Source organism: Sphaerodactylus townsendi, linkage group LG15, assembly GCF_021028975.2.
Source record: "Sphaerodactylus townsendi isolate TG3544 linkage group LG15, MPM_Stown_v2.3, whole genome shotgun sequence".
Classification (NCBI taxonomy): Eukaryota; Metazoa; Chordata; class Lepidosauria; order Squamata; family Sphaerodactylidae; genus Sphaerodactylus; species Sphaerodactylus townsendi.
Window position 1 is genome coordinate 36494661 of NC_059439.1, and position 26488 is coordinate 36521148.

Below are 26488 nucleotides of genomic sequence, written 5' to 3' on the forward strand. Positions count from 1 at the left end.
ATTGGAACAACAGCATCATCAAGCCAGAATTGAAAGAGTCAACTGGAATCCCAGAAGTGCAGACCACTACCAAGGCAAATGAGAACAATGAATCACATGCCAGCTGCAAGAGAGATCGTATGGAGCGGGACTACAAGCAGAGGCATAATACTGTTGCTCCAGATGATTCACTGGAACTTGTGCCACAACTACCATCACCTGTGACAAAGGGAACTGGTGGAATCACAAGCACAAGAAAAGGGTCACTGAAAATGAACCTGCATTAAAACTACTCTGGGACTTCCAAATTCCAGACTGACTAGAAGTTTGGAACACATGCCTGACCTCCACGATTGTGGAAAAAAAAGAAAAGTGTGGATAGTTGATGTTGCAATTCCTGGTGACAGCAGGTTGATGAGAAGCAACTGGGAAAAACTTACATGATCTGATTTAAGGTTGAACTACAAGAGACTCTGGCACAAACCAGTAAGGTGGTCCCAGTGGTGTCCCGGCACACTGGGTGCAGTGCCTAAAGATCTTGAGCGGCACTTAAAACAATTGGCCCTGACAAAATCACCATATGTCAACTGCAAAAGAGCCACCCTACTCGACTCTGCAGCATTATTAGGTCGATACATCACACAGTCCTAGATGCCCAGGAAGTGTCCGACGTGTGATGTAATACAAAATCAACATATTGATCTTGCTTGCTGTAATTGTTAACTTCTTTTTGTATCTAATAATAAATAATGTATGTAATAATAATAATAATAATAATAATAATAATAATAATAATAATAATAATAATATGTATGTAGGTTTAATATGCAGCCTCTCGAGAGGAACTAGGGGCAGTGAACAATATAAAATATTATATAGAAGCTGTATACAATTTTACACAAAACAATTGGAGGATCATTTGAACCCGAGGCTATTCCGGAAGCTTTTGCCCGAACGCAGGTGCTCTACCCTGAACTACAGCCTTTCCCACAGTGCCAGAGTCCGGCCCTGACCAGATATACATGAATAATTGAGGAGACAGCTCCTGAGCATAAGCAGAATGCTTTTTCTCGCTGTTCATCCCTCTGGGACAGGATTGATGCCCTCATAAATTTATCTCGGCTGTTCCCCCGCTCAGGTACGAGGGCTTCTCTGTCAGTGTCCGCTCCACTCTGTGCCAGCTAATTCCCACCCTGTTTCTGCTCTTTCCTCCAGCTCTTCCCCAGCCTGTATGAACTCGGGCACATATTGGCCAGCGACGGGCCCGTCCGACACAAACTGGAGTCAGTAGCCAGCGAGGTGTCGAAGGCCGTGGACAAAGAGCTGCAGGTAACTTGAGGGGAAGGAACACAGCGGCCTCCTGGTTCTCTTTTCAAACAGGACACAGCTCTGGCCAGAATATTGAAATTCGGTTCTGTCTAGGGTCTTCTAGATGCGGTTCTGCTGGGTCTTCCCCTTTTCAACTTTTCCTGGCGTTATTGTCTTTTCCGGTGACTCTTGCCTTCTCATAATGTGACCAAAATACGATAGCCTCAGTTTAGTTTAACTCAGCTTCTAGGGAGAGTTCAGGCTTAGTTTGAGATAGAGTTTGCCTCTGTGGTGGTCCACGGTTACGGCAAAACTGTCCTTCCACACATTTCAAATGAATCTGCTTTCTGCATTGTCCAACTTTCACATTTATACATAGTAAGGGGGGACACTACAGTCTGAATTACAGGATGAATTGTCTTGATCTTATTTGCCAGCAACACATCCTTAAGGAATGACATTTTCTCTGTCTGTCTGTCTCTCTGTCTCTCTGTTTGTCTCTCTGTTTGTCTCTCTGTCTCTCTATTATCTGTCTCTCTGTCTCTCTGTTTGTCTCTCTGTCTCTCTGTTTGTCTCTCTGTCTCTCTATCATCTGTCTGTCTGTCTCCCTCTCTCTCTTGTTCTTTTCTGTGACCGCTGTCCCTGCCCTCCCCAGGTGATTTTGGAGTCTATGGTAGCCCTTACGCAGGAGCTGTGCCCACATGCTGTCCAAGCCGCCGAGGAACATAACAAGATGTTGGCGGCGGTTTCCGAGCGCGTCACGGTCCCCCGGAACTTCATTCGGGGAGTTCTGCTGGAACAGGCCGGCCAGGATATTCAGAACAAACTCCAAATTGAGAGAAAAAAAAAAAGGCGAAGGGGTGTGATTGAGATGATGGGAGGAGGAGGGAGATGCCCGAGGTGAAGCACATGGAGATGTGGATTCTAGAAGACAGGTGGCGCGTGAGTGTGCCTCCAGACAGGGCGCTGGTCTGTGGAAGAGGCACCCATTGAAGGACAAAAGCCACAGAATACAGTGGGGGGATTAATGTCTGCTTAACCTCTGACCCTGAACCCCAACAGAGATGGATTATTACAAGGGCCAGATGCAATACTTTTCCATTGGCCATTACAAAGGGTCGCTACCTATCTATCCCTCTCCAGGATCGGGTCTGTCCACACTGTAAAAACCAAGTGGAGACTCTTGCTCACATTATACTTGACTGCCCAAGATAGGTGGATATTAGGAATTTCTCTCCTGGGCGGGTCTTAGACCAACCTGAAGGAGACTCTGACAACTCTGTTGTGGAGCTTTTGTTAAATAACACAGAGGCCGTGCTCTTGGAAAAAGTAGCAAAATTTCTTTTACAAGTGACAGAACTTTCTAAGTAACGTCCAGTGCTAGATACAGTTTATCTGTCCGTGTTTTGAATGTACTTCTGATTTGTACATCAGAAATGTCTGTAACGCTCTGGAGCCTATTTTAATAGGCATAATAAGGGTTGTTGTATTGTGTTGTAACCTCTGACCCTCTTGGCTTCTGACCCTTGCCTAGTGAGGTGAAGCTCTCCGTGGTGACGTATCTCACCAATACCATTGTGGAAGAATTGCTCCAGGAACTCTACCACGCTCACAAGAACCTGGTGAGAAACCTCCCGGAACTGCCAATCACTCCCGTTTCAAAATCCTGGGGCTTTGTTCCACGCCAGGCCGAACCCCAGAACCTTATTTTTATGTCGTGATCCTGGTCTTTCTCCTGGAATAAATTTAAAAAACCCAGAAAGCATGTATGTCCCCCCCCCCCCCCAGCATGTGCATTCAAACATAATTGTTGAGTAAACGCGATTTATGCTGATACATCTAAAGTTAGTCAGAAGGATGTGGCCGTCTCCCCTCTTGGAATAGCAGCAAGCTCTTCTCAGTGTGGAAATGAATTACGAAACCGATGAGGTTCCTGTGGTATGAAATGCTGAGCTGATGTGCCAAATCTATCACAGGAGGAAACGCCCTCTAGGGCTGGGAGTTGAAAAAAAAGCAAGGCATAATCTCTTGCTGGGGGGGGGGGGGATCTTTTTACACCAGCTGGGTGACCTTGGGCTAGTCACAGCTTCTCTGAGCTCTCTCAGCCCCACCTACCTCACAGGGTGTTTGTTGTGAGGGGGGAAGGGCAAGGAGATTGTAAGCCCCTTTGAGTCTCCTGCAGGAGAGAAAGGGGGGATATAAATCCAAACTCTTCCTCCTCCTCCTCCTCCTCCTCCTCCTCCTCCTCTTCTTCTTCTTCTTCTTCTTCTTCTTCTTCTTCTTCTTCTTCTTCTTCTTCTTCTTCTTCTTCTTCTTCTTCTTCTTCTTCTTCTTCTTCTTCTTCTTCTTCTTCTTCTTCTTACCATTGTTCTTACTATGTGTTCTTGACAAGCAAGGTAAATAGGTGAAGAAGGCTAAGGAGTTTATCCTCTGCCTTGCTTAATTCCTAAAGCCCTATTCTTGCTTACGTATCCCTCAAACCAGAGGTGGGATCCAACCAGTTCTCACCACTTCTCTAGAAGTGGTTCCTAATTTTTTTTCTGAGTGCCGAGAAGGGGTTACTAAAGCAACCTCCCTGCCCAATAGGGACTGGAGGTGCGTGTGTGCAGCGGCGCCACTGTTTGAATCCCACCACCATCGGAACCTGTTATTAACATTTTTGGATCCCACCACTGCCTAAAACCCCATATCACCAACAATCCTTAAAGCCTTAACTCAGGGGTCTCCAATCTGTGCTCCTCCAGATGTTCATGGACTACGATTCCCATCAGCCCAGTTGGCCGTGCTGATGGGAATTGTAGTCTGTGAACATCTGGAGGGCCGTAGGTTGGAGACCCCTGCCTTAACTCTTCTCCCCATCATCCATGATGCCTCCTCCGCCTCTTGCAGCAGTGGCGTAGGAAGTTAAGAGCTCGTGTATCTAATCTGGAGGAACTGGGTTTGATTCCCAGCTCTGCCGCCTGAGCTGTGGAGGCTTATCTGGGGAATTCAGATTAGCCTGTACACTCCCACACACGCCAGCTGGGTGACCTTGGGCTAGTCACAGCTTCTTGGAGCTCTCTCAGCCCCACCTACCTCCCAGGGTGTTTGTTGTGAGGGGGGAAGGGCAAGGAGATTGTCAGCCCCTTTGAGTCTCCTGCAGGAGAGAAAGGGGGGATAGAAATCCAAACTCTTCAACCTCTTCTCCTCTCCTCTCCTCCCCAACCACAGGCCCAAAACATCATCCACCTCCGCCGACTTTCTGGAAGTCAAGAGAATGCCACCTTCCCAGAGCACCTGGGGAAGCCCCGCCTTCGAGACCACGAGGAGACCACCGACGACGAGCTCGGCTCCAGCATTGTAAGTACTTGTGGGTCGGCCAAAGTGTGGGATACATTCCGGGGAGGTCTAGTGGGCTGAAGTTCCATATGCTACCAAGAGGGGGCTACCTAACCTCTCTCTCGTGTTCCCCCAGGACACCATGGCCATCAAGAGGCGGAAGAATTGCCGGAGAATCCGGCCTGCTTCTGCCTTCATCAGTGAGTCTGTGCTTAGGTTTTTCCGGAATGGCTTCCCTCCCCCGACCCTTTCTGACTTGCTATGGAAGCATTGCCGGGGCAGACGCGATGCCCTGTGAGGGCTCCCAGCTTCCTCCTTTGCCACATTTCTAGAGCCAAACTTCTGGTATTTTGCAGCGCAGTGGCTTATGGGTTGTCCAACATTGCTTACCCAGACCTGCATGCTCACATATCCCAGTGGTGGCGAACCTATGGCACGGGTGCCAGAGGTGGCACTCAGAGCCCTCTCTGTGGGCACGTGCAAACAGAGTCGCCCCCCCCCCACACACACACACATCTAGGCTGGCCTGGGCCGCTGGGCTCTATTATTACCATTAAACCTAAGACCTAGTTTTGGGGAGGCAGTGTAGGTAACCCTGTTAAGCGCTGTTAAACCCCACTGATTTTCTTGCGAAGAAGGAGCAGCAGTGGCGTAGGAGGTTAAGAGCTCGTGTATCTAATCTGGAGGAACCGGGTTTGATTCCCAGCTCTGCCGCTTGAGCTATGGAGGCTTATCTGGGGAATTCAGATTAGCCTGTGCCCTCCCACACACGCCAGCTGGGTGACCTTGGGCTAGTCACAGCTTCTCGGAGCTCTCTCAGCCCCACCTACCTCACAGGGTGTTTGTTGTGAAGGGGGAAGGGCAAGGAGATTGTAAGCCCCTTTGTGTCTCCTGCAGGAGAGAAAGGGGGGATATAAATCCAAACTCTTCCTCTTCTTCTTCTAAAGCGTGATCCTTTACCTGGGAGTAAGCTTGGTTGCTGGCAATGGGGCTTGCTTCTGAGTAAACCCTCCTAAGGCAGTGATTCACCCATTGGAAGAGTTGCATGGTTGCTTCAAAGCAAAGCCACCGACTACCACCAAGCTTACTCCCGAGTAACGCACGCCTCAGAGCCACCGTTTTTTCCAAACTAAAACCTCAGTATACCGGTTAAAATTGCCGTGTTGGCACTTTGCGATAAATAAGTGGGTTTTGGGTTGCAGTTTGGGCACTCGGCCTCGAAAAGGTTCGCCATCACTGACATATACCATCTGTCTCCGCAACCGTCTGTTCCTGCACTCTGATGCATCTATCAGTAGGTGCAGTACCATGAAGGGTCTCTGCCATAATATGCTGCCCAAGAAACACCATTTATCCAACCACCTACCCCATTCCGTCATGCATACCTTCTCCTCATCCATCCTTCCGGGATCGACTGTCTGTCCCTTAGACTCCGCTACAGACCTGCTCCCTCTTGTAGGTGGCTCAGAACAAGATGGCGAACTGATCGTTCCCAGTATGGACTCCCCTTTGGGCTGGATCTCCTTGGCCAGCGGTAGCCAGTATTCCCGGTCCTGCAGCACATCTTTCGAGGCACTCTCTGACCTGCCCACCGAGGGTCTGCGGCTGGAGCACCACACCCGCCACAGGCCCCGCCCCCCTCGCACGGCTCCACGCAGGAACTTCCGGTCCAACGTGAGTACCACGGGCCGGTCCCTTCCGGCTTGCTCCTCTCTGCCCTTTTTCTAACAGGAGCAGAGGTGGGATCCGTGCAGGGCCTCACAGGCTCCTTACAGGTGGTTAATGGAACACAAAGTGCAGGCTGGGAGAGGGGGGAGCACTAATGGGGTGATTCTATGCGATTTTGGCTCATGAAGCCACGCCTCCTCCTCTCAGCAGTAGCTGCAGGAACTTGAAGTAGTCGAGCAGGAGGTGCACTGGCGCGCGTTGGCAGCCTGCCTCTGTGTGCATCTGCTTTCCCGCCTAAGGATCATGAAAGGCTGCCGGCTACAGTCTCCGCCCCAGGAATGCTCCTGCCCTTGAATGCCTGGCCACTTCTGGCTGCAGTCCCTTCACTGCAGCCCTCCCAGGATTGGCGCTACGCCACTGTTTGAATCCCACCACCATGGGAACCTGTGACTAAAATTTTTGGATCCCACCACTGAACAGGAGCCATCCATTCTCAAAACAGCAAGTCCCACAAATGGGACAAACAGCAAGTCCCACAAAGTCCCACAAGTCCCAAAATAGCAAGTCCCACAAAAGTCTTACAAAATTCCTGTTTAGCCCGCACGTGGATAGACACATAGTCTTGCAAGGGCTGAGAAAGTCAGTAAGATTTCCTGCTTCTTTTAAGACAAGAATTCCAGTCAGAGGTGGGATCCAGCAGGTTCTCACCAGTTCCCGAGAGTGGGTTACTAATTATTTGTGTGTGCCGAGAGGGGGTTACTAATTGGGTCTGCTTTTCCGTTAGAAATTCCATTAGGTCCCAAAATCATAAAGTCTTGTTGTTTCCTATGTGGCTGGTTAGCAAAGGTAGAAAACGGGATCATTCTCCCTGTTGGGCTGTTTTAAAAACATGTTTTAGAAATATGGTCAAGTTCCTTGTTTAAGGAAAGTATCCTCCTTTTGATTTCTAGAAACACAATTAAGTATTTGAAAGTATTAAGTATTGGACAGGCAGTCAATTAGAGGAGAAGTAGTTGTTTCTGTTGGCAGTAGACGATAGGACTTGCTATAATGAGTTTAAATTATGGACAGAAAGATACCAGCTGGAAATTAGGAACTTTTTTTTTTTCAGTAAGAGTTTTTTACAGTGACAGAGAAATTATTAATGCCCCGCCCCCGGAATGCCTGTCCCCGCCCCCGTTGTGCCCTGCCCAGCCCCATTGGCGCTACGCCACTGTTTGAATCCCACCATCATGGGAACCTGTTACTAAAATTTTTGGATCCCACCACTGATTCCAGTCCATGGGATTTGGGACATTTCCTCTATTCTTTCAAGGTGACCGTAAAGAGATGTCGTAATAAAATATGTGGGGAAAATTAACAGGTTGGCTTTTCTCTCCCTCTCAGAACCGAATACTGGCATCAATTGAGTCGCGGGAGCAAGAGAATGGGTCAGTGCCACAGTTGGACGAAGGCCTGGATGAGTTTTTTAACAGAAGGGTACTTGCTGACAACGCCAGGTAAGCCGGGATGAGGTACACAGAGCTGCGCTGGCTCGATGTAATGCCTTAATTTGCTCGCATGGCCCGTGGGGTTCCCAAGTCTGGGTTGGGAAATCCCCATAGATTTGGGGGCGGCGTTTGGGGAGGGGAGGGAGCAAAACAGAGAATTGGGGGCTCAACAGTTCTGTGAGATATCCAAATGTTAAAAGATCCAAAGCTGAGACGTGCGTTAGCTAGGGCCAGATTTTATGTAATCCCATCAGCTATATTGCAAGGAAGATACCCAAAGAAATCGAGGGATGAGAGGGGCTGCAGCAGTGCCGTAGTGGTTAAGAGCAGGTGTACTCTAATCTGGAGGAACCGGGTTTGATTCCCCGCTCTGCCGCTTGAGCTGTGGAGGCTTATCTGGGGAATTCAGATTAGCTTGTGCACTCCAACACACGCCAGCTGGGTGACCTTGGGCTAGTCACAGCTTCTCGGAGCTCTCTCAGCCCCTCCTACCTCACAGGGTGTTTGTTGTGAGGGAGGAAGGGAAAGGAGTTTGTAAGCCCCTTTGAGTCTCCTTACAAGAGAGAAAGGGGGATATAAATCCAACCCTCCTCCTCCTCCTCCTCCTCCTCCTCCTCCTCCTCTTCTTCTTCTTCTTCTTCTTCTTCTTCTTCTTCTTCTTCTTCTTCTTCTTCTTCTTCTTCTTCTTCTTCTTCTTCTTCTTCTTCTTCTTCATGTTTACATGGCCAAATAGAATATTTAGCTCATTCTCTTTTTTTATTGCCCTAAAAACACCTCCGCAAGAAGCAAACATTGGAATCAAATGTTGTCAAAATGTGTGGGGTTCTCAGATAAAAAAAAATCTATCTTCTTTTAAACAATGTAAATGAAGTTTTCTGCGAACTGGTAGCCAAATTCCTCTCAGATGTAATCAATGCTTCGGTATGAAATACGGATGTGTCATCATTGAGAATTGGGAGGTTTTTATATATAGTTATAGGTAATTATGTAAGTTTTGAAAGTTCACTTTGTAAATTTTGTATGTGCCAATAAAGGCTTGCATTGCATTGCAATTCTATGAGATGGCATAAAACGTGCCCCTTGGAGTTGCCGTAGTCTGTGAGGGAACTTATCCCTGTCATCTGGACGTAATTTGAACATAAGAACATAAGAACTAGCCTGCTGGGTCAGACCAGAGTCCATCTAGTCCAGCACTCTGCTACTCACAGTGGCCCACCAGCTGCCTTTGGGAGCTCACATGCAGGATGTAAAAGCAATGGCCTTCTCCCGAGCACCTGGACTGTTAAGGCATTTGCAGTCTCAGATCAAAGAGGATCAAGATTGGGAGCCATAGATCGACTTCTCCTCCATAAATCTGTCCAAGCCCCTTTTAAAGCTATCCAGGTTAGTGGCCATCACCACCTCCTGTGGCAGCATATTCCAAACACCAATCACACGTTGCGTGAAGAAGTGTTTCCTTTTATTAGTCCTAATTCTTCCCCCCAGCATTTTCAATGGATGCCCCCTGGTTGTAGTATTGTGAGAAAGAGAGAAAAATTTCTCTCTGTCAACATTTTCTACCCCATGCATAATTTTATAGACTTCAATCCTATCCCCCCTCAGATGTCTCCTCTCCAAACCAAAGAGTCCTAAACGCTGCAGCCTCTCCTCATAAGGAAGGTGCTCCAGTCCCTCAATCATCCTCGTTGCCCTTCTCTGCACTTTTTCTATCTCTTCAATATCCGGGGGGGGGGGGGGGGCTCCAGGTATAGGGGCTGCCTAGAAATGCCTAGCAACTGGTAGGGATGGTTGTGTATGTGGAAGCAGCCTCCTGAGAGAAAAATCAACAAGAAAAATAAGGCCTTGCCTACTTTCATTTCATTTCATTTTAACCTTTAATGGCATATAGCCTTGTCTACTTATTGGCAGTTGCGACCACAGAGTTCCAGATGATTCCTAGAAGGAATCTAGCTCCTGTCGGGTCCCATTGCTCCCAAGAACCTCAGATGTGCCTCACTTGATGGCTGCCCCCCCCCCTTCCTCTCACCTCTTCCCTGCAGCTATCCCAGGACACCCAAGAGTTGCGGAGTCAGGCCGGGCCCTTCGGACCCCCTCCCGCCTCAGCAAAAGAAGAGGAGGAGGGGGCTTTTCCATTTTCGGAGGCATCGTAGTGTCAAGGGGGATCGGGACCCGGACGACCTGCCCCCAAGTCCTCCCCCGCCACCCCTGGGTGGGGATGAACAGAAGCCCCCCTTCTGTGAAGAAGAAAGGAAGCTAGGACAGGATACCCTTGAGATGACAGCGGTTCTGCCGGGAATGGGGGGCCCAGCCCCAGGAAGTGGGGTGAAGGGTCTACCGAGCCGAGTGAGACAGGTAAGGAACGCTTTGCTGCCGGGAACTGGGTGGAGGAGTGCTCAGAGGAGGCCCGCTTTTCAAATCTCTCTCTCCTCGCCCCCAATGATCTAGGGTTCCAATCCTGACACAGAGTGGGCGGAGCCAGATTCCAAAGGAGCAGAGCTCTTGCAGCCTTCTCGGGTTCAAGGTGTGGCGTTGCCAGGGATGGGGCGCACAAAGGGGTGGAGTCTGGATGCCAAGCTAGAGGTAATTGGGGGCCATCAGGGGTGGGGGCAAAGTGGGCAGGATTCCCCTTGCCTCACCTGGGATTCAGGTGTGTCGCTGAAGTAGTGTAGTGTAGTGGTATAATGATTAAGAGCAAGTGGACACTAATCTGGAGGACTGGGTTTGACTCCTCCACACGAGCGGCCGACTCTTTACTAGTGAACCAGATTTGTTTCCCTGCTCCTGCACGTGAAGCCTGCTGGCTGACCTTGGACCAGTCCCAGTTCTCTCTGAACTCTCTCAGCCCCGCCTACCCAGTTCTCTCTGAACTCTCTCAGCCCCGCCTACCTCACATGGTGTCTGTGGTAGAGAGAGGAAGGGAAAGGGGTTTGTAAGTCGCTTTGAGATTCCTTACAGGAGAAAAGCAGGGTGTAAAACCAAACTCTTCTTCTTCAGAGCGTGGACCTAGAGCGAGGAGGCAGTGTTCGGGACCAGCAGAGAAGACGCTCTTCAGATGACTCAGGTTGTAGTTCCTTCCCCGCCCCTCCCTCCAAGGCCATATCATACATCAGTGATGGCGAACCTTTTCGAGACCGAGTGCCCAAATGGCAACCCCAAACCCACTTATTTATCGCAAAGTGCCGACACGGCAATTTAACCTGAATACTGAGGTTTTAGTTTAGAAAAAACGGTTGGCTCCAAGGCATGCGTTACTCGGGAGTAAGCTTGGTGGTAGTCGGTGGCTTTGCTTTGAAGCAACTGTGCAATTCTTCCAATGGGTGAATCACGACCCTAGGAGGGTTTACTCAGAAGCAAGCCCCATTGCCAGCAACCGAGCTTACTCCCCGGTAAAGGATTGCACTTTAGTTCTTCGCATGAAAATCAGTGGGGTTTAACAGTGCTTAACAGGGTTACCTACACTGCTTCCCCAAAACTAGGTCTTAGGTTTAATGCTAATAATCGAGCCCAGCAGCCCAGGCCAGCCTAGATGTGTGGGGGGGGGGGCACTCTGTGCGTGCCCACAGAGAGGGCTCTTGAGTACCACCTCTGGCACCCGTGCCATAGGTTCGCCACCACTGTCATACATCTTGCTTCCTTCCCCAATGTTCCGAAGCACACCTTAATCTCCTCTAAGTGGTTCTCGGAAACATTTGGTCTAACAGTCTCGGGATGGACCTCAACACACATTTTTACAGCATGCCATGCTGACGTTTTGACTATTTGGGTTTTTGCAAATCTAAAACTGAATTTTCGGCCCCCTGTTGACATCTAGTGGCACAAACCAGCTAAGTCTGATCACTTTCGACGGAAGACTTAATCTTTAGTCATTCGTTAATCCCCCCCCCCCGTTTAATTGTGCTTAAATCCTGCTTTAATCTCTCCTGTCAAAATTAATGGGATTTAAATAACGCTGAACTTTGCCTGCATCGTGGCCTCTGATTTCTGACATTTCGCTCATTAAAAACGTTCAATCCATCACGGACCCTTTTCTGCACGAATCCCAAAAAACGTTTGTAAAATGTTTTCAATCCCCACCCCCTTACCACGATGTATGTTTGCACTCACCCCCTCCAAACGATTCCTAGCCGCCATTTTGTGATTTCTCCCTCTGGCACATGTGGAAACGTCGGCTCTTTCCTTTTTAAACCGCGCAGGGCACGTCGGGTGGAGACCACATCCCCCTCCACAGAGCACCAAGCCGAGCTTCGCCACCATCCGTCGGGCCGAAGCCACCTGGGACATTGGTGAGTCAGCAGCAGGGCAATAGCGGCTACGTAGAACCTCCAAGTGCAGCAGCAGTGTACCTTGAATACCAGACGCCAGGGATAAATGAGGATGTTGATGAACATCAAGTTCCGAGTTTCCCAAAGATGGTTGGATAATGGGAAAAGGATACAGGTTGTTCATAGAATCCTAGAGTTGGAAGAGACCCCAAAGGCCATCCAGTCCAACCCCCTGCCATGCAGGAACACACAATCAAAGCTCTCCTGACAGATGGCCGTCCAGCCTCTGTTCAAAAACCTCCGAAGAAGGAGACTCCGCCACACTCTGAGGTCATGCATTCCACTGTCAAATAGCCCTTACCTTCAAGGAATTCTTCCTAATGTTTAGGTGGAATCTCTTTTCTGGTACTTTGAATCCATTTGTTGGTCTGGCCCAACAAGAGGTCCCCACATTTTTCCGGTGGGGCAGTGGATGGGGCAGAGAGCCTGTAACGACCATGTACTAAATCACTTCCTCCATGTATGTGAATTTTGGGGATGCATGTGAATTTGGGGGAGGTGTGTCTGTGTTCACCTGTTCCTCTGTTCCTGCTCGCCCCACACGTGCAGCCGAAGAGAGCTCTCCGCGGGAAACCCGGGGGAAGGAGTCTCAGCAAGAACCCCCCCAGGACGGAAAGCAGAGTGGAGCCGACGGAAGGGGGGGTTTGCCTACGCTCAGCTCCGAGAAGGAGAGTCTGGTGGCACCAGTGAAGGTGAGTGAATGGGTGCCGTGGGGGTGAGGCCGTGGCTCAATGGTTAGAGCAATTGCTTTGGATGCTTAAAGTCCCAAGTTTGGTCCCTGGCATTACCAGGTTGAACAATTGGGACACAGGTGCTAGTGCCCTTTTTTAATGTTTGAAATCAGAGGCCGTGATACAGGCCAAGTTCCACGCCTTGAAGAAGAAGAAGAAGAACAAGAAGAACAAGAAGAAGAACAAGAAGAAGAACAAGAAGAAGAACAAGAAGAACAAGAAGAAGAACAAGAACAAGAAGAACAACAACAAGAAGAAGAAGAAGAACAAGAAGAACAAGAAGAAGAAGAACAACAACAACAACAAGAAGAAGAAGAAGAAGAAGAAGAAGAAGAAGAAGAACAACAACAACAAGAAGAAGAAGAACAAGAAGAAGAACAAGAAGAACAAGAAGAACAAGAACAAGAAGAAGAAGAAGAACAACAACAACAACAAGAAGAACAAGAACAACAACAACAACAAGAAGAAGAAGAAGAACAAGAACAAGAAGAAGAACAAGAACAAGAAGAAGAACAAGAACAAGAAGAAGAGGTAGTGGTAGTGGTAGTGGCAGTGGTAGTTTGGGTTTATATCTCCCCTTTCTCTCCTGCAGGAGACCCAAAGGGGCTGACAATCTCCTTGCCCTTCCCCCTCACAACAAACACCCTGTGAGGTAGGTGGGGCTGAGAGAGCTCCGAGAAGCTGTGACTAGCCCAAGGTCACCCAGCTGGCGTGTGTGGGAGTGCCCAGGCTAATCTGAATTCCCCAGATAAGCCTCCACGGCTCAGGCGGCAGAGCGGGGAATCAAACCCGGTTCCTCCAGATTAGATACACGAGCTCTTAACCTCCTATGCCTTCTGCTCCTTATGCAACCGTTTTGAGTTTTACAGGATTCTTAATGGAGTAAAGGAGACAGACATAATTTTATTTATTTCTCGACTCTGCATCCCGTCATTCTCCCTCAACGGAGATCCAAAGGGGCTCACCTAATTCTCTTCTCCTCCACTCTATCTTCACAACAGTCCTGTGAGGTAGCTTAGGCTGAGAATGCGAGTGACTGGCGAAGGGTCCCGACACAAGCTCCTGTGGCGGAATAGGGACTCGAACCCACGTTTCCCAGATCCTACCGCCATACTTTAATTGCTACACCTCACTATCTCCTGTGCTGTCCCACTCCAGCTCCGTAGCTGTGTATTCGAGTACCCCCCCTATACACCCCGTGTCGCTTCTGTTTTGCAGCAAATCAGGGATTTCTCCACCGCACCGCAGCCTACCAAGCCGATCGCCCTCCCCCGGGGCCGGAAACCTCCCAGCCAACCCGAGAGAAGCCGGAGCAACGAGGAAGCGGGCCTGGCCGGAGGCGCTGCTCCGGAAGATACACGTACGTCACCCCCAATTGCCCAGCTCCGCCGCAGACCCGAGGAACCGGAGAACGAAGGTGACGTGAGATTGGAGAAGTGGGGCGGAGCATTTCCATACAACAGAGCTCCGGTTAAGCTCGGGGGCTGGTCGGTGGAGCCCCGGGGCTCACTGGTAACGCTCGTGTTTTGCAGGCAGCCCCGGTTCAGTTCCTGGAGGAACGTTCTCTGCCTGGGACAGTCAGTCTGAGCCAACCGGGTCCACCCTGGTAGACTACCCCGGCATAGTAGGCAGACCTGTGGTTTGACACCGTGCCAGGTGTCCATTTGTTTGGATAGACCAGGTGGTTGCTGAATAGAGTTGCCCGTTTCCTGGTGGTGACGGTAGATCCCCTGGGATTGCAACTCATATCCAGGCAACAGTGATCTGTTCACCTAGAGCAGTGGTGGCGAACCTATGGCACGGGTGCCAGGGGTGGCACTCAGAGCCCTCTCTGTGGGCACGTGCAAACAGAGTCCCCCCCCCCCCCCCCCAACACATCTAGGCTGGCCTGGGCCGCTGGGCTCAATTGTTAGCATTAAACCTAAGACCTATTTTTGGGGGAGCAGTGTAGGTAACCCTGTTAAGCACTGTTAAACTCCACTGATTTTCATGCGAAGAACTAAAGCACAATCCTTTACCTGGGAGTAAGCTCGGTTGCTGGCAATGGGGCTTGCTTCTGAGTAAACCCTCCTAGGGTTATGATTCACCCGTTGGAAGAGTTGCACAGTTGCTTTAGTTTAAAGCAAAGGCACCAACTACCACGAAGCTTACTCCCAAGTAACGCATGCCTCGGAGCCAACCATTTTTTCTAAACTAAAACCTCAGTATTCAGGTTAAATTGCCATGCTGGCACTTTGTGATAAATAAGTGGGTTTTGGGTTGCAATTTGGGCACGCGGTCTCGAAAAGGTTCGCCATCACTGACCTAGAGCAGAGGTGTCCAACTCTGGCGCTGCAGAGGCTCATGGACTACAATTCCCATCAGCCCCTGCTGGCACGGCTTTTGTGGGTTGTGAGGGAGGGAGATCCGGAACTCTCCTGACGCTCCCGTTTTCTCTTCCAGGGGACCCTGAGGTTGGGAGGAAGGCCGCCCCTCTCAAGCCAAAGAGGACGCGGCGAGCGCAGTCATGTGACAAACTGGATTCGGATCGGGGCCGACATCCGGGCTCTGGAGGTGAAACCCCCTCTCTCCTGGGTTTCAACATTGGGACCTTAAAGGGGCAACGGAGGGTGCAAACTACCCTGGCATACAAGGACAGTCCAATATTTCCCGTTTTTAATTTTTGAACAGAGAAGGGCCCCTTTGCCGTACCAGCATAATGACACCCTGCAGCCAGAGTCTTGGGCACTCACACACACACACACACACAAATACTGCCTTTTAATTATAACAAATGCAGCAATTGTTTAAATACAAGTTACATACAGTATCTAAACACAAAGAGACACTGTTTTATAAAGGACTCTGTTTTGGATTTGCTTTCGTTGGGCTGCAGTTGTTCACACGGCCAGATGTGTCTTTAAGACAGTTTTTCTGCATTAGAGCAGCAGTGGCGTAGGAGGTTAAGAGTGTATCTAATCTGGAGGAACCGGGTTTGATTCCCAGCTCTGCCACCTGAGCTGTGGAGGCTTCTCTGGGGAATTCAGTTTAGCCTGTACACTCCCACACGCGCCAGCTGGGTGACCTTGGGCTAGTCACAGCTTCTCAGAGCTCTCTCAGCCCCAAACAGGGTGTTTGTTGTGAGGGGGGAAGGGCAAGGAGATTGTCAGCCCCTTTGAGTCTCCTGCAGGAGAGAAAGGGGGGATATACATCCAAACTCTTCTTCTTCTCTTCTTTGTATAGGAGCATTACTTTGTGTTTCGATACTGGGTGTAACTTGTCTTTCAATCATTGCTGCATTTGTTATACTTAAGGGGTAGTATCTTTGTGCCTGCGCAGATTTTGGTGCGTGGTTTGTGACTGTTTATTGGACTGTGCACCCTTTTGCCTTTAGACTCTGAGGCGCTGGCAGCCACTGTGAACTGCCCAAAAAAGGGCCACAGTCCCTGCCACGAAAAGGGCCACAGAAAACGCCCACAGAGGTAGGGTTGGGTTCCCAACCTCCAGGCAGCAACTGGAGAGCGCCTGAACTCCAGGGGGCAGAGACCAGCTCCCCTGGAGAAAACGGCCGGTTTGGAGGGTAGACTCTGTGGCCTTGTACCCTGCTGAGGTCCCTCCCCTCCTCAAGCCCCACCCTCAAGGCAAGCTCCGCCCCCAAATCTCCAGGCATTTCTCAACCCTCAGAGTTGTCACCCCTAGTCAGAGGGAAGAAGAAGAATTTGGATTTATATCACCCCCCTTTCTCTCCTGCAAGGAGACTCAAATGGGGCTGACAATCTCCTTTCCCTTCCCCCCGCCCCCTGTGAAGTGGGTAGGTCTGAGAGAGCTCCAAAGAACTGTGACTAGCCCAAGGTCACCCAGCTGGCTTCATGTGTTGGAGTGCACGAGCTAATTTGGTCCACCAGAGAAGCCTGCACAGCTCAAGTGGCGGAGCAGGGAATCAATCCCAGTTCTCCAGATTAGAGTGCACCTGCTCTTAACCACTACACCACGCAGTGGGGGCAGTTGGAGAAGGCCGGGGGGGGGGGTCCATGGGAATGGTCACTGGGAAGTATTTCTGCATGGCTTGCACAACCCCTCCCATATGGCATGCTTTAAACTGGTTTTCAGGTGTGTGAACAATTCAGTGTGAGCATCCCTCTGGAGCGCTGGTTTCCCTGTCGCTAACCTCCTCTGCTTTCTTCCCTCCCCCACAACACCTCCCCCCCAGGTGCCAGTGACACACCCCTGCCTGACCCCCCTCCTCCCCCTCCCGACTGCGGCCTGACTAACCGGAAAGCTCGCCCTGCCGTTCCCCACCCTCTCCTCCCGGCGGACCGGACTGCGGGTAGGTAGGAATGCCAGAGAAGATGATGTATCACATTCACAAAGCGTTCCCCCCCTCCCCGCCTCCCCTCTCTCCTCCCCCCTTTATAGTTCCTTCTTTCTTCAGGAACTCCCGGATCTGGGACAGACTGATGGACAGGCGCTCCCTCGATGCCGATGCCACCGCCGGAAGCTGCGACGCCTTTTCACCGTCCCAGGGGAAGAGCAAAGGAACATGAACGTTCCAAAGGACAGAGAATCACGGGGGAATCCCCTCCCTGGTGCACCCTCTCCTACAAAGAGGGGCTGACCTCCCCCACCCTACAGAAACCATCCAAGACCTGCTTGGTCTTCAGTGCTGCTGACCCCCCCCCCCATTCTTCTTCCCCTCCTCCGTTTGTGCCTGTTTTCTTCCCTCGCTTCTGGGACAGACCCATCTACCCCATGACCCCAGAAGGACACAGCTCCCCCTTTTCATCCAGGGTGGGCTGAGAAAAGCCCCTAATGAATCCCCCCTCCTTTTGCCCATTCGATTTAGGGGGCGCTAAGACCTACCAAAAGTCCCCTCCCTGGAAGAGAAATTCCACAGCTGACTTCTCAGTTGGTTGGTTGTCCGCCGACTTCTCGGTTGTCCGTTTCCAGTTGGTCAACCGCTGACTTCTCGGTTGCCCGTTATCTCCTTGTTACTATGCGGATCCCCCCCCCCTCTCGCTCGCCCGCCCGTCTTGCTGCTCCTGTCTGTCATGTTCTTCTTACATTCTCACCATTCTATTTTCAGCTTGTACAAAAGGAAGAGAATATTAATAAATTATATATGGAAATCAAAAACCTTTGGGAGGATCTTCCTTGAAGCAGTGTTTCTTAGGAGCCTGTTGATCCACAGGCATTAACCTATTCCTGTTCCCATCAAAGGGGGGGCAGAAATCTTTCCGACTAGGAAACTTCAATCAACCCAAATTTTGTCTGCATCAAAATGCTATCAAAAAAGAGCAAATTTATTCATGGTGTAGGTTAGCATCAAAAGTTACTACTTCCTTTACATAGATTTAACCCTACCCTGTAGTCTGGAATTCTCATGTTTCCTTCAAATTGGTTTTTTTTTTTGGAGTATCCAGAGAAATGAGCCAAGGATTTGGGCCTGAAGAAGAAGAAGAAGAAGAGTTTGGATTTAGATCCCCCCTTTCTCTCCTGCAAGGAGACTCAAAGGGGCTGACAATCTCCTTGCCCTTCCCCCCTCACAGCAAACACCCTGTGAGGTGGGTGGGGCTGAGAGAGCTCCGAGAAGCTGTGACTAGCCCAAGGTCACCCAGCTGGCGTGTGCTGGAGTGCACAGGCTAATCTGGATTCCCCAGATAAGCCTCCACAGCTCAGGCGGCAGAGCTGGGAATCAAACCCGGTTCCTCCAGATTAGATACATGAGCTGCTGAGCCATTGCTGCTTTTCAGGAGAAAGAATGATTCGTCCGATCGGCTACTTATTGATTAGTTAGGATCTAGTCCTAATTCATAATGTTGGAAACCTTTTTTTGCAGTACACCACAAGGCTACAGGAACTTAACCACCAAGTTATTAGTGGTCATGTATACTCATTGTTTGTGCAAATAAAGCACTGCTCGTCTGGACTACTTTTGAGATCAGAAAGGTCAGGTGAGCCGGTGGCCTTGCAGGGTAGGTTTTCATGCACCGTGGCATGGAAAAGCTCAAAGCGGATGTCCTGGTTGTGTGAATTGCCAGACACGCTTCTGCCCAATATGTATTTAGCGTCAGGCAAACACTGCTGCAGCCTGGCCAAATGGCCAGCAGGGGGCGACAAAGACCAGGGCGACAAATGCCTTGGAGTAAGAGGCCAGATCCACCAGGGGGCAGCAGCGCTTCCTCGTCCTTACTATATGTTTAACATATGTACTTCTGACTCATGTCCAGACTGGAGACAGGCGTCTAATGGGGTCCAGTCCAAGGACTTCGCTGCGCCCACCTGGGGAGCACTGGCTCCTTAACGTAGCCCCGAACCTTCCCGATGAGCTTGTCTGTCATTTCAGTGGGCGGCAGTGTTAGTCAGCAGTAGAGTCCAGTGGCACCGTAGACAAGCAAGTTTTTGAGAGTCAAAGCACACTTTTTCGGACACAAGATGGAACAGAAGTGGTGGAGCCTTTATACGCCTTTATACGCCAGTCAGAAGATAAGGAGGGGTGTGATAAAGAAGGAACTCGGGTACCATGTGCATCCTCTTGACTAGAGCAGAGGTGAAATGCTTGGAGGCAGAAAAGTAGCATCTGTTGTAGGATAAGAAACCCATGTCCCTATTCAGCCCATGGTGGGCGCTGTCCGTTGTCCTGAACTTGTGAATGAACTCAGGTTCGGCAATTCTCCCCCTTATAATCTCCCCTTGAAGCTGCTCTGTTAGAGGACCCTGCTCTTAAGAACATAAGACATAAGAACATAAGAACAAGCCAGCTGGATCAGACCAAAGTCCATCTAGTCCAGCTCTCTGCTACTCGCAGTGGCCCACCAGGTGCCTTTGGGAGCTCACATGCATGGGGGGGGTGGGGGGAGGGGGGGGTGTGGGGGGGGGGGGGGGGGGGGGGGGTTTGGTGGGGGGGGGGGGGGGCGGTGTGGGGGGCGGTGGGGGGGGGGGGGGGGGGGGTGGGGGGGGGGGGGGGTGGGGGGGGGGGGGGGGTGTGGGGGGGGGGGTTGGGGGGGGGGGGGGTGGGGGGGGGGGGGGGGGGGGGGGTGGGGGGGGGGGGGGGTTGGGCGGGGGGGGGGTGGTGTGGGGGGCGGGGCTGGGGGGGGGGGGGGGTGGTGGGGGGGGGGGGTGGGGGGGGGGGGGGGTGTGGGGGGAGGGGGGGGGGGGGGGGCGGGGGTGGGGGGGGGGGGGGGCGGGGGGGGGGGGGGGTGGGGGGGGGGGGGGGTGGGGGGGGGGGGGGGTGGGGGGGGGGGGGGGTGGGGGGGGGGGGGGGTGGGGGGGGGGGGGGGTGGGGGGGGGGGGGGGTGGGGGGGGGGGGGGGTGGGGGGGGGGGGGGGTGGGGGGGGGGGGGGGTGGGGGGGGGGGGGGGTGGGGGGGGGGGGGGGTGGGGGGGGGGGGGGGTGGGGGGGGGGGGGGGTGGGGGGGGGGGGGGGTGGGGGGGGGGGGGGGTGGGGGGGGGGGGGGGTGGGGGGGGGGGGGGGTGGGGGGGGGGGGGGGTGGGGGGGGGGGGGGGTGGGGGGGGGGGGGGGTGGGGGGGGGGGGGGGTGGGGGGGGGGGGGGGTGGGGGGGGGGGGGGGTGGGGGGGGGGGGGGGTGGGGGGGGGGGGGGGTGGGGGGGGGGGGGGGTGGGGGGGGGGGGGGGTGGGGGGGGGGGGGGGTGGGGGGGGGGGGGGGTGGGGGGGGGGGGGGGTGGGGGGGGGGGGGGGTGGGGGGGGGGGGGGGTGGGGGGGGGGGGGGGTGGGGGGGGGGGGGGGTGGGGGGGGGGGGGGGTGGGGGGGGGGGGGGGTGGGGGGGGGGGGGGGTGGGGGGGGGGGGGGGTGGGGGGGGGGGGGGGTGGGGGGGGGGGGGGGTGGGGGGGGGGGGGGGTGGGGGGGGGGGGGGGTGGGGGGGGGGGGGGGTGGGGGGGGGGGGGGGTGGGGGGGGGGGGGGGTGGGGGGGGGGGGGGGTGGGGGGGGGGGGGGGTGGGGGGGGGGGGGGGTGGGGGGGGGGGGGGGTGGGGGGGGGGGGGGGTGGGGGGGGGGGGGGGTGGGGGGGGGGGGGGGTGGGGGGGGGGGGGGGTGGGGGGGGGGGGGGGTGGGGGGGGGGGGGGGTGGGGGGGGGGGGGGGTGGGGGGGGGGGGGGGTGGGGGGGGGGGGGGGTGGGGGGGGGGGGGGGTGGGGGGGGGGGGGGGTGGGGGGGGGGGGGGGTGGGGGGGGGGGGGGGTGGGGGGGGGGGGGGGTGGGGGGGGGGGGGGGTGGGGGGGGGGGGGGGTGGGGGGGGGGGGGGGTGGGGGGGGGGGGGGGTGGGGGGGGGGGGGGGTGGGGGGGGGGGGGGGTGGGGGGGGGGGGGGGTGGGGGGGGGGGGGGGTGGGGGGGGGGGGGGGTGGGGGGGGGGGGGGGTGGGGGGGGGGGGGGGTGGGGGGGGGGGGGGGTGGGGGGGGGGGGGGGTGGGGGGGGGGGGGGGTGGGGGGGGGGGGGGGTGGGGGGGGGGGGGGGTGGGGGGGGGGGGGGGTGGGGGGGGGGGGGGGTGGGGGGGGGGGGGGGTGGGGGGGGGGGGGGGTGGGGGGGGGGGGGGGTGGGGGGGGGGGGGGGTGGGGGGGGGGGGGGGTGGGGGGGGGGGGGGGTGGGGGGGGGGGGGGGTGGGGGGGGGGGGGGGTGGGGGGGGGGGGGGGTGGGGGGGGGGGGGGGTGGGGGGGGGGGGGGGTGGGGGGGGGGGGGGGTGGGGGGGGGGGGGGGTGGGGGGGGGGGGGGGTGGGGGGGGGGGGGGGTGGGGGGGGGGGGGGGTGGGGGGGGGGGGGGGTGGGGGGGGGGGGGGGTGGGGGGGGGGGGGGGTGGGGGGGGGGGGGGGTGGGGGGGGGGGGGGGTGGGGGGGGGGGGGGGTGGGGGGGGGGGGGGGTGGGGGGGGGGGGGGGTGGGGGGGGGGGGGGGTGGGGGGGGGGGGGGGTGGGGGGGGGGGGGGGTGGGGGGGGGGGGGGGTGGGGGGGGGGGGGGGTGGGGGGGGGGGGGGGTGGGGGGGGGGGGGGGTGGGGGGGGGGGGGGGTGGGGGGGGGGGGGGGTGGGGGGGGGGGGGGGTGGGGGGGGGGGGGGGTGGGGGGGGGGGGGGGTGGGGGGGGGGGGGGGTGGGGGGGGGGGGGGGTGGGGGGGGGGGGGGGTGGGGGGGGGGGGGGGTGGGGGGGGGGGGGGGTGGGGGGGGGGGGGGGTGGGGGGGGGGGGGGGTGGGGGGGGGGGGGGGTGGGGGGGGGGGGGGGTGGGGGGGGGGGGGGGTGGGGGGGGGGGGGGGTGGGGGGGGGGGGGGGTGGGGGGGGGGGGGGGTGGGGGGGGGGGGGGGTGGGGGGGGGGGGGGGTGGGGGGGGGGGGGGGTGGGGGGGGGGGGGGGTGGGGGGGGGGGGGGGTGGGGGGGGGGGGGGGTGGGGGGGGGGGGGGGTGGGGGGGGGGGGGGGTGGGGGGGGGGGGGGGTGGGGGGGGGGGGGGGTGGGGGGGGGGGGGGGTGGGGGGGGGGGGGGGTGGGGGGGGGGGGGGGTGGGGGGGGGGGGGGGTGGGGGGGGGGGGGGGTGGGGGGGGGGGGGGGTGGGGGGGGGGGGGGGTGGGGGGGGGGGGGGGTGGGGGGGGGGGGGGGTGGGGGGGGGGGGGGGTGGGGGGGGGGGGGGGTGGGGGGGGGGGGGGGTGGGGGGGGGGGGGGGTGGGGGGGGGGGGGGGTGGGGGGGGGGGGGGGTGGGGGGGGGGGGGGGTGGGGGGGGGGGGGGGTGGGGGGGGGGGGGGGTGGGGGGGGGGGGGGGTGGGGGGGGGGGGGGGTGGGGGGGGGGGGGGGTGGGGGGGGGGGGGGGTGGGGGGGGGGGGGGGTGGGGGGGGGGGGGGGTGGGGGGGGGGGGGGGTGGGGGGGGGGGGGGGTGGGGGGGGGGGGGGGTGGGGGGGGGGGGGGGTGGGGGGGGGGGGGGGTGGGGGGGGGGGGGGGTGGGGGGGGGGGGGGGTGGGGGGGGGGGGGGGTGGGGGGGGGGGGGGGTGGGGGGGGGGGGGGGTGGGGGGGGGGGGGGGTGGGGGGGGGGGGGGGTGGGGGGGGGGGGGGGTGGGGGGGGGGGGGGGTGGGGGGGGGGGGGGGTGGGGGGGGGGGGGGGTGGGGGGGGGGGGGGGTGGGGGGGGGGGGGGGTGGGGGGGGGGGGGGGTGGGGGGGGGGGGGGGTGGGGGGGGGGGGGGGTGGGGGGGGGGGGGGGTGGGGGGGGGGGGGGGTGGGGGGGGGGGGGGGTGGGGGGGGGGGGGGGTGGGGGGGGGGGGGGGTGGGGGGGGGGGGGGGTGGGGGGGGGGGGGGGTGGGGGGGGGGGGGGGTGGGGGGGGGGGGGGGTGGGGGGGGGGGGGGGTGGGGGGGGGGGGGGGTGGGGGGGGGGGGGGGTGGGGGGGGGGGGGGGTGGGGGGGGGGGGGGGTGGGGGGGGGGGGGGGTGGGGGGGGGGGGGGGTGGGGGGGGGGGGGGGTGGGGGGGGGGGGGGGTGGGGGGGGGGGGGGGTGGGGGGGGGGGGGGGTGGGGGGGGGGGGGGGTGGGGGGGGGGGGGGGTGGGGGGGGGGGGGGGTGGGGGGGGGGGGGGGTGGGGGGGGGGGGGGGTGGGGGGGGGGGGGGGTGGGGGGGGGGGGGGGTGGGGGGGGGGGGGGGTGGGGGGGGGGGGGGGTGGGGGGGGGGGGGGGTGGGGGGGGGGGGGGGTGGGGGGGGGGGGGGGTGGGGGGGGGGGGGGGTGGGGGGGGGGGGGGGTGGGGGGGGGGGGGGGTGGGGGGGGGGGGGGGTGGGGGGGGGGGGGGGTGGGGGGGGGGGGGGGTGGGGGGGGGGGGGGGTGGGGGGGGGGGGGGGTGGGGGGGGGGGGGGGTGGGGGGGGGGGGGGGTGGGGGGGGGGGGGGGTGGGGGGGGGGGGGGGTGGGGGGGGGGGGGGGTGGGGGGGGGGGGGGGTGGGGGGGGGGGGGGGTGGGGGGGGGGGGGGGTGGGGGGGGGGGGGGGTGGGGGGGGGGGGGGGTGGGGGGGGGGGGGGGTGGGGGGGGGGGGGGGTGGGGGGGGGGGGGGGTGGGGGGGGGGGGGGGTGGGGGGGGGGGGGGGTGGGGGGGGGGGGGGGTGGGGGGGGGGGGGGGTGGGGGGGGGGGGGGGTGGGGGGGGGGGGGGGTGGGGGGGGGGGGGGGTGGGGGGGGGGGGGGGTGGGGGGGGGGGGGGGTGGGGGGGGGGGGGGGTGGGGGGGGGGGGGGGTGGGGGGGGGGGGGGGTGGGGGGGGGGGGGGGTGGGGGGGGGGGGGGGTGGGGGGGGGGGGGGGTGGGGGGGGGGGGGGGTGGGGGGGGGGGGGGGTGGGGGGGGGGGGGGGTGGGGGGGGGGGGGGGTGGGGGGGGGGGGGGGTGGGGGGGGGGGGGGGTGGGGGGGGGGGGGGGTGGGGGGGGGGGGGGGTGGGGGGGGGGGGGGGTGGGGGGGGGGGGGGGTGGGGGGGGGGGGGGGTGGGGGGGGGGGGGGGTGGGGGGGGGGGGGGGTGGGGGGGGGGGGGGGTGGGGGGGGGGGGGGGTGGGGGGGGGGGGGGGTGGGGGGGGGGGGGGGTGGGGGGGGGGGGGGGTGGGGGGGGGGGGGGGTGGGGGGGGGGGGGGGTGGGGGGGGGGGGGGGTGGGGGGGGGGGGGGGTGGGGGGGGGGGGGGGTGGGGGGGGGGGGGGGTGGGGGGGGGGGGGGGTGGGGGGGGGGGGGGGTGGGGGGGGGGGGGGGTGGGGGGGGGGGGGGGTGGGGGGGGGGGGGGGTGGGGGGGGGGGGGGGTGGGGGGGGGGGGGGGTGGGGGGGGGGGGGGGTGGGGGGGGGGGGGGGTGGGGGGGGGGGGGGGTGGGGGGGGGGGGGGGTGGGGGGGGGGGGGGGTGGGGGGGGGGGGGGGTGGGGGGGGGGGGGGGTGGGGGGGGGGGGGGGTGGGGGGGGGGGGGGGTGGGGGGGGGGGGGGGTGGGGGGGGGGGGGGGTGGGGGGGGGGGGGGGTGGGGGGGGGGGGGGGTGGGGGGGGGGGGGGGTGGGGGGGGGGGGGGGTGGGGGGGGGGGGGGGTGGGGGGGGGGGGGGGTGGGGGGGGGGGGGGGTGGGGGGGGGGGGGGGTGGGGGGGGGGGGGGGTGGGGGGGGGGGGGGGTGGGGGGGGGGGGGGGTGGGGGGGGGGGGGGGTGGGGGGGGGGGGGGGTGGGGGGGGGGGGGGGTGGGGGGGGGGGGGGGTGGGGGGGGGGGGGGGTGGGGGGGGGGGGGGGTGGGGGGGGGGGGGGGTGGGGGGGGGGGGGGGTGGGGGGGGGGGGGGGTGGGGGGGGGGGGGGGTGGGGGGGGGGGGGGGTGGGGGGGGGGGGGGGTGGGGGGGGGGGGGGGTGGGGGGGGGGGGGGGTGGGGGGGGGGGGGGGTGGGGGGGGGGGGGGGTGGGGGGGGGGGGGGGTGGGGGGGGGGGGGGGTGGGGGGGGGGGGGGGTGGGGGGGGGGGGGGGTGGGGGGGGGGGGGGGTGGGGGGGGGGGGGGGTGGGGGGGGGGGGGGGTGGGGGGGGGGGGGGGTGGGGGGGGGGGGGGGTGGGGGGGGGGGGGGGTGGGGGGGGGGGGGGGTGGGGGGGGGGGGGGGTGGGGGGGGGGGGGGGTGGGGGGGGGGGGGGGTGGGGGGGGGGGGGGGTGGGGGGGGGGGGGGGTGGGGGGGGGGGGGGGTGGGGGGGGGGGGGGGTGGGGGGGGGGGGGGGTGGGGGGGGGGGGGGGTGGGGGGGGGGGGGGGTGGGGGGGGGGGGGGGTGGGGGGGGGGGGGGGTGGGGGGGGGGGGGGGTGGGGGGGGGGGGGGGTGGGGGGGGGGGGGGGTGGGGGGGGGGGGGGGTGGGGGGGGGGGGGGGTGGGGGGGGGGGGGGGTGGGGGGGGGGGGGGGTGGGGGGGGGGGGGGGTGGGGGGGGGGGGGGGTGGGGGGGGGGGGGGGTGGGGGGGGGGGGGGGTGGGGGGGGGGGGGGGTGGGGGGGGGGGGGGGTGGGGGGGGGGGGGGGTGGGGGGGGGGGGGGGTGGGGGGGGGGGGGGGTGGGGGGGGGGGGGGGTGGGGGGGGGGGGGGGTGGGGGGGGGGGGGGGTGGGGGGGGGGGGGGGTGGGGGGGGGGGGGGGTGGGGGGGGGGGGGGGTGGGGGGGGGGGGGGGTGGGGGGGGGGGGGGGTGGGGGGGGGGGGGGGTGGGGGGGGGGGGGGGTGGGGGGGGGGGGGGGTGGGGGGGGGGGGGGGTGGGGGGGGGGGGGGGTGGGGGGGGGGGGGGGTGGGGGGGGGGGGGGGTGGGGGGGGGGGGGGGTGGGGGGGGGGGGGGGTGGGGGGGGGGGGGGGTGGGGGGGGGGGGGGGTGGGGGGGGGGGGGGGTGGGGGGGGGGGGGGGTGGGGGGGGGGGGGGGTGGGGGGGGGGGGGGGTGGGGGGGGGGGGGGGTGGGGGGGGGGGGGGGTGGGGGGGGGGGGGGGTGGGGGGGGGGGGGGGTGGGGGGGGGGGGGGGTGGGGGGGGGGGGGGGTGGGGGGGGGGGGGGGTGGGGGGGGGGGGGGGTGGGGGGGGGGGGGGGTGGGGGGGGGGGGGGGTGGGGGGGGGGGGGGGTGGGGGGGGGGGGGGGTGGGGGGGGGGGGGGGTGGGGGGGGGGGGGGGTGGGGGGGGGGGGGGGTGGGGGGGGGGGGGGGTGGGGGGGGGGGGGGGTGGGGGGGGGGGGGGGTGGGGGGGGGGGGGGGTGGGGGGGGGGGGGGGTGGGGGGGGGGGGGGGTGGGGGGGGGGGGGGG

The 26488-nt window shown here is 61.4% G+C and overlaps 2 protein-coding genes across 2 annotated transcripts in view; both read left to right on the top strand.

Annotated features, from left to right (window-relative positions):
• Positions 1–17928, top strand: part of CARMIL3 (capping protein regulator and myosin 1 linker 3) — a 19337-nt gene extending 1409 nt beyond the window's left edge. The window contains exons 4-19 of the mRNA XM_048516829.1: positions 1195–1308; positions 1943–2116; positions 2820–2909; positions 4498–4626; positions 4742–4805; positions 6065–6279; positions 7660–7772; positions 9803–10115; positions 10209–10343; positions 10758–10824; positions 11957–12046; positions 12635–12777; positions 14035–14233; positions 15259–15369; positions 17006–17122; positions 17228–17928. Coding sequence (XP_048372786.1) covers positions 1195–1308; positions 1943–2116; positions 2820–2909; positions 4498–4626; positions 4742–4805; positions 6065–6279; positions 7660–7772; positions 9803–10115; positions 10209–10343; positions 10758–10824; positions 11957–12046; positions 12635–12777; positions 14035–14233; positions 15259–15369; positions 17006–17122; positions 17228–17253 — 2100 coding nt within the window. The 3' untranslated portion in view covers positions 17254–17928. The remainder of the gene's footprint in view (positions 1–1194; positions 1309–1942; positions 2117–2819; positions 2910–4497; positions 4627–4741; positions 4806–6064; positions 6280–7659; positions 7773–9802; positions 10116–10208; positions 10344–10757; positions 10825–11956; positions 12047–12634; positions 12778–14034; positions 14234–15258; positions 15370–17005; positions 17123–17227) is intronic.
• A 1299-nt stretch (positions 17929–19227) lies between these two features.
• Positions 19228–26488, top strand: part of CPNE6 (copine 6) — a 30210-nt gene continuing 22949 nt past the window's right edge. The window contains exon 1 of the mRNA XM_048516830.1: positions 19228–19310. Within this exon, the coding sequence (XP_048372787.1) occupies positions 19228–19310 (83 nt within the window). The remainder of the gene's footprint in view (positions 19311–26488) is intronic.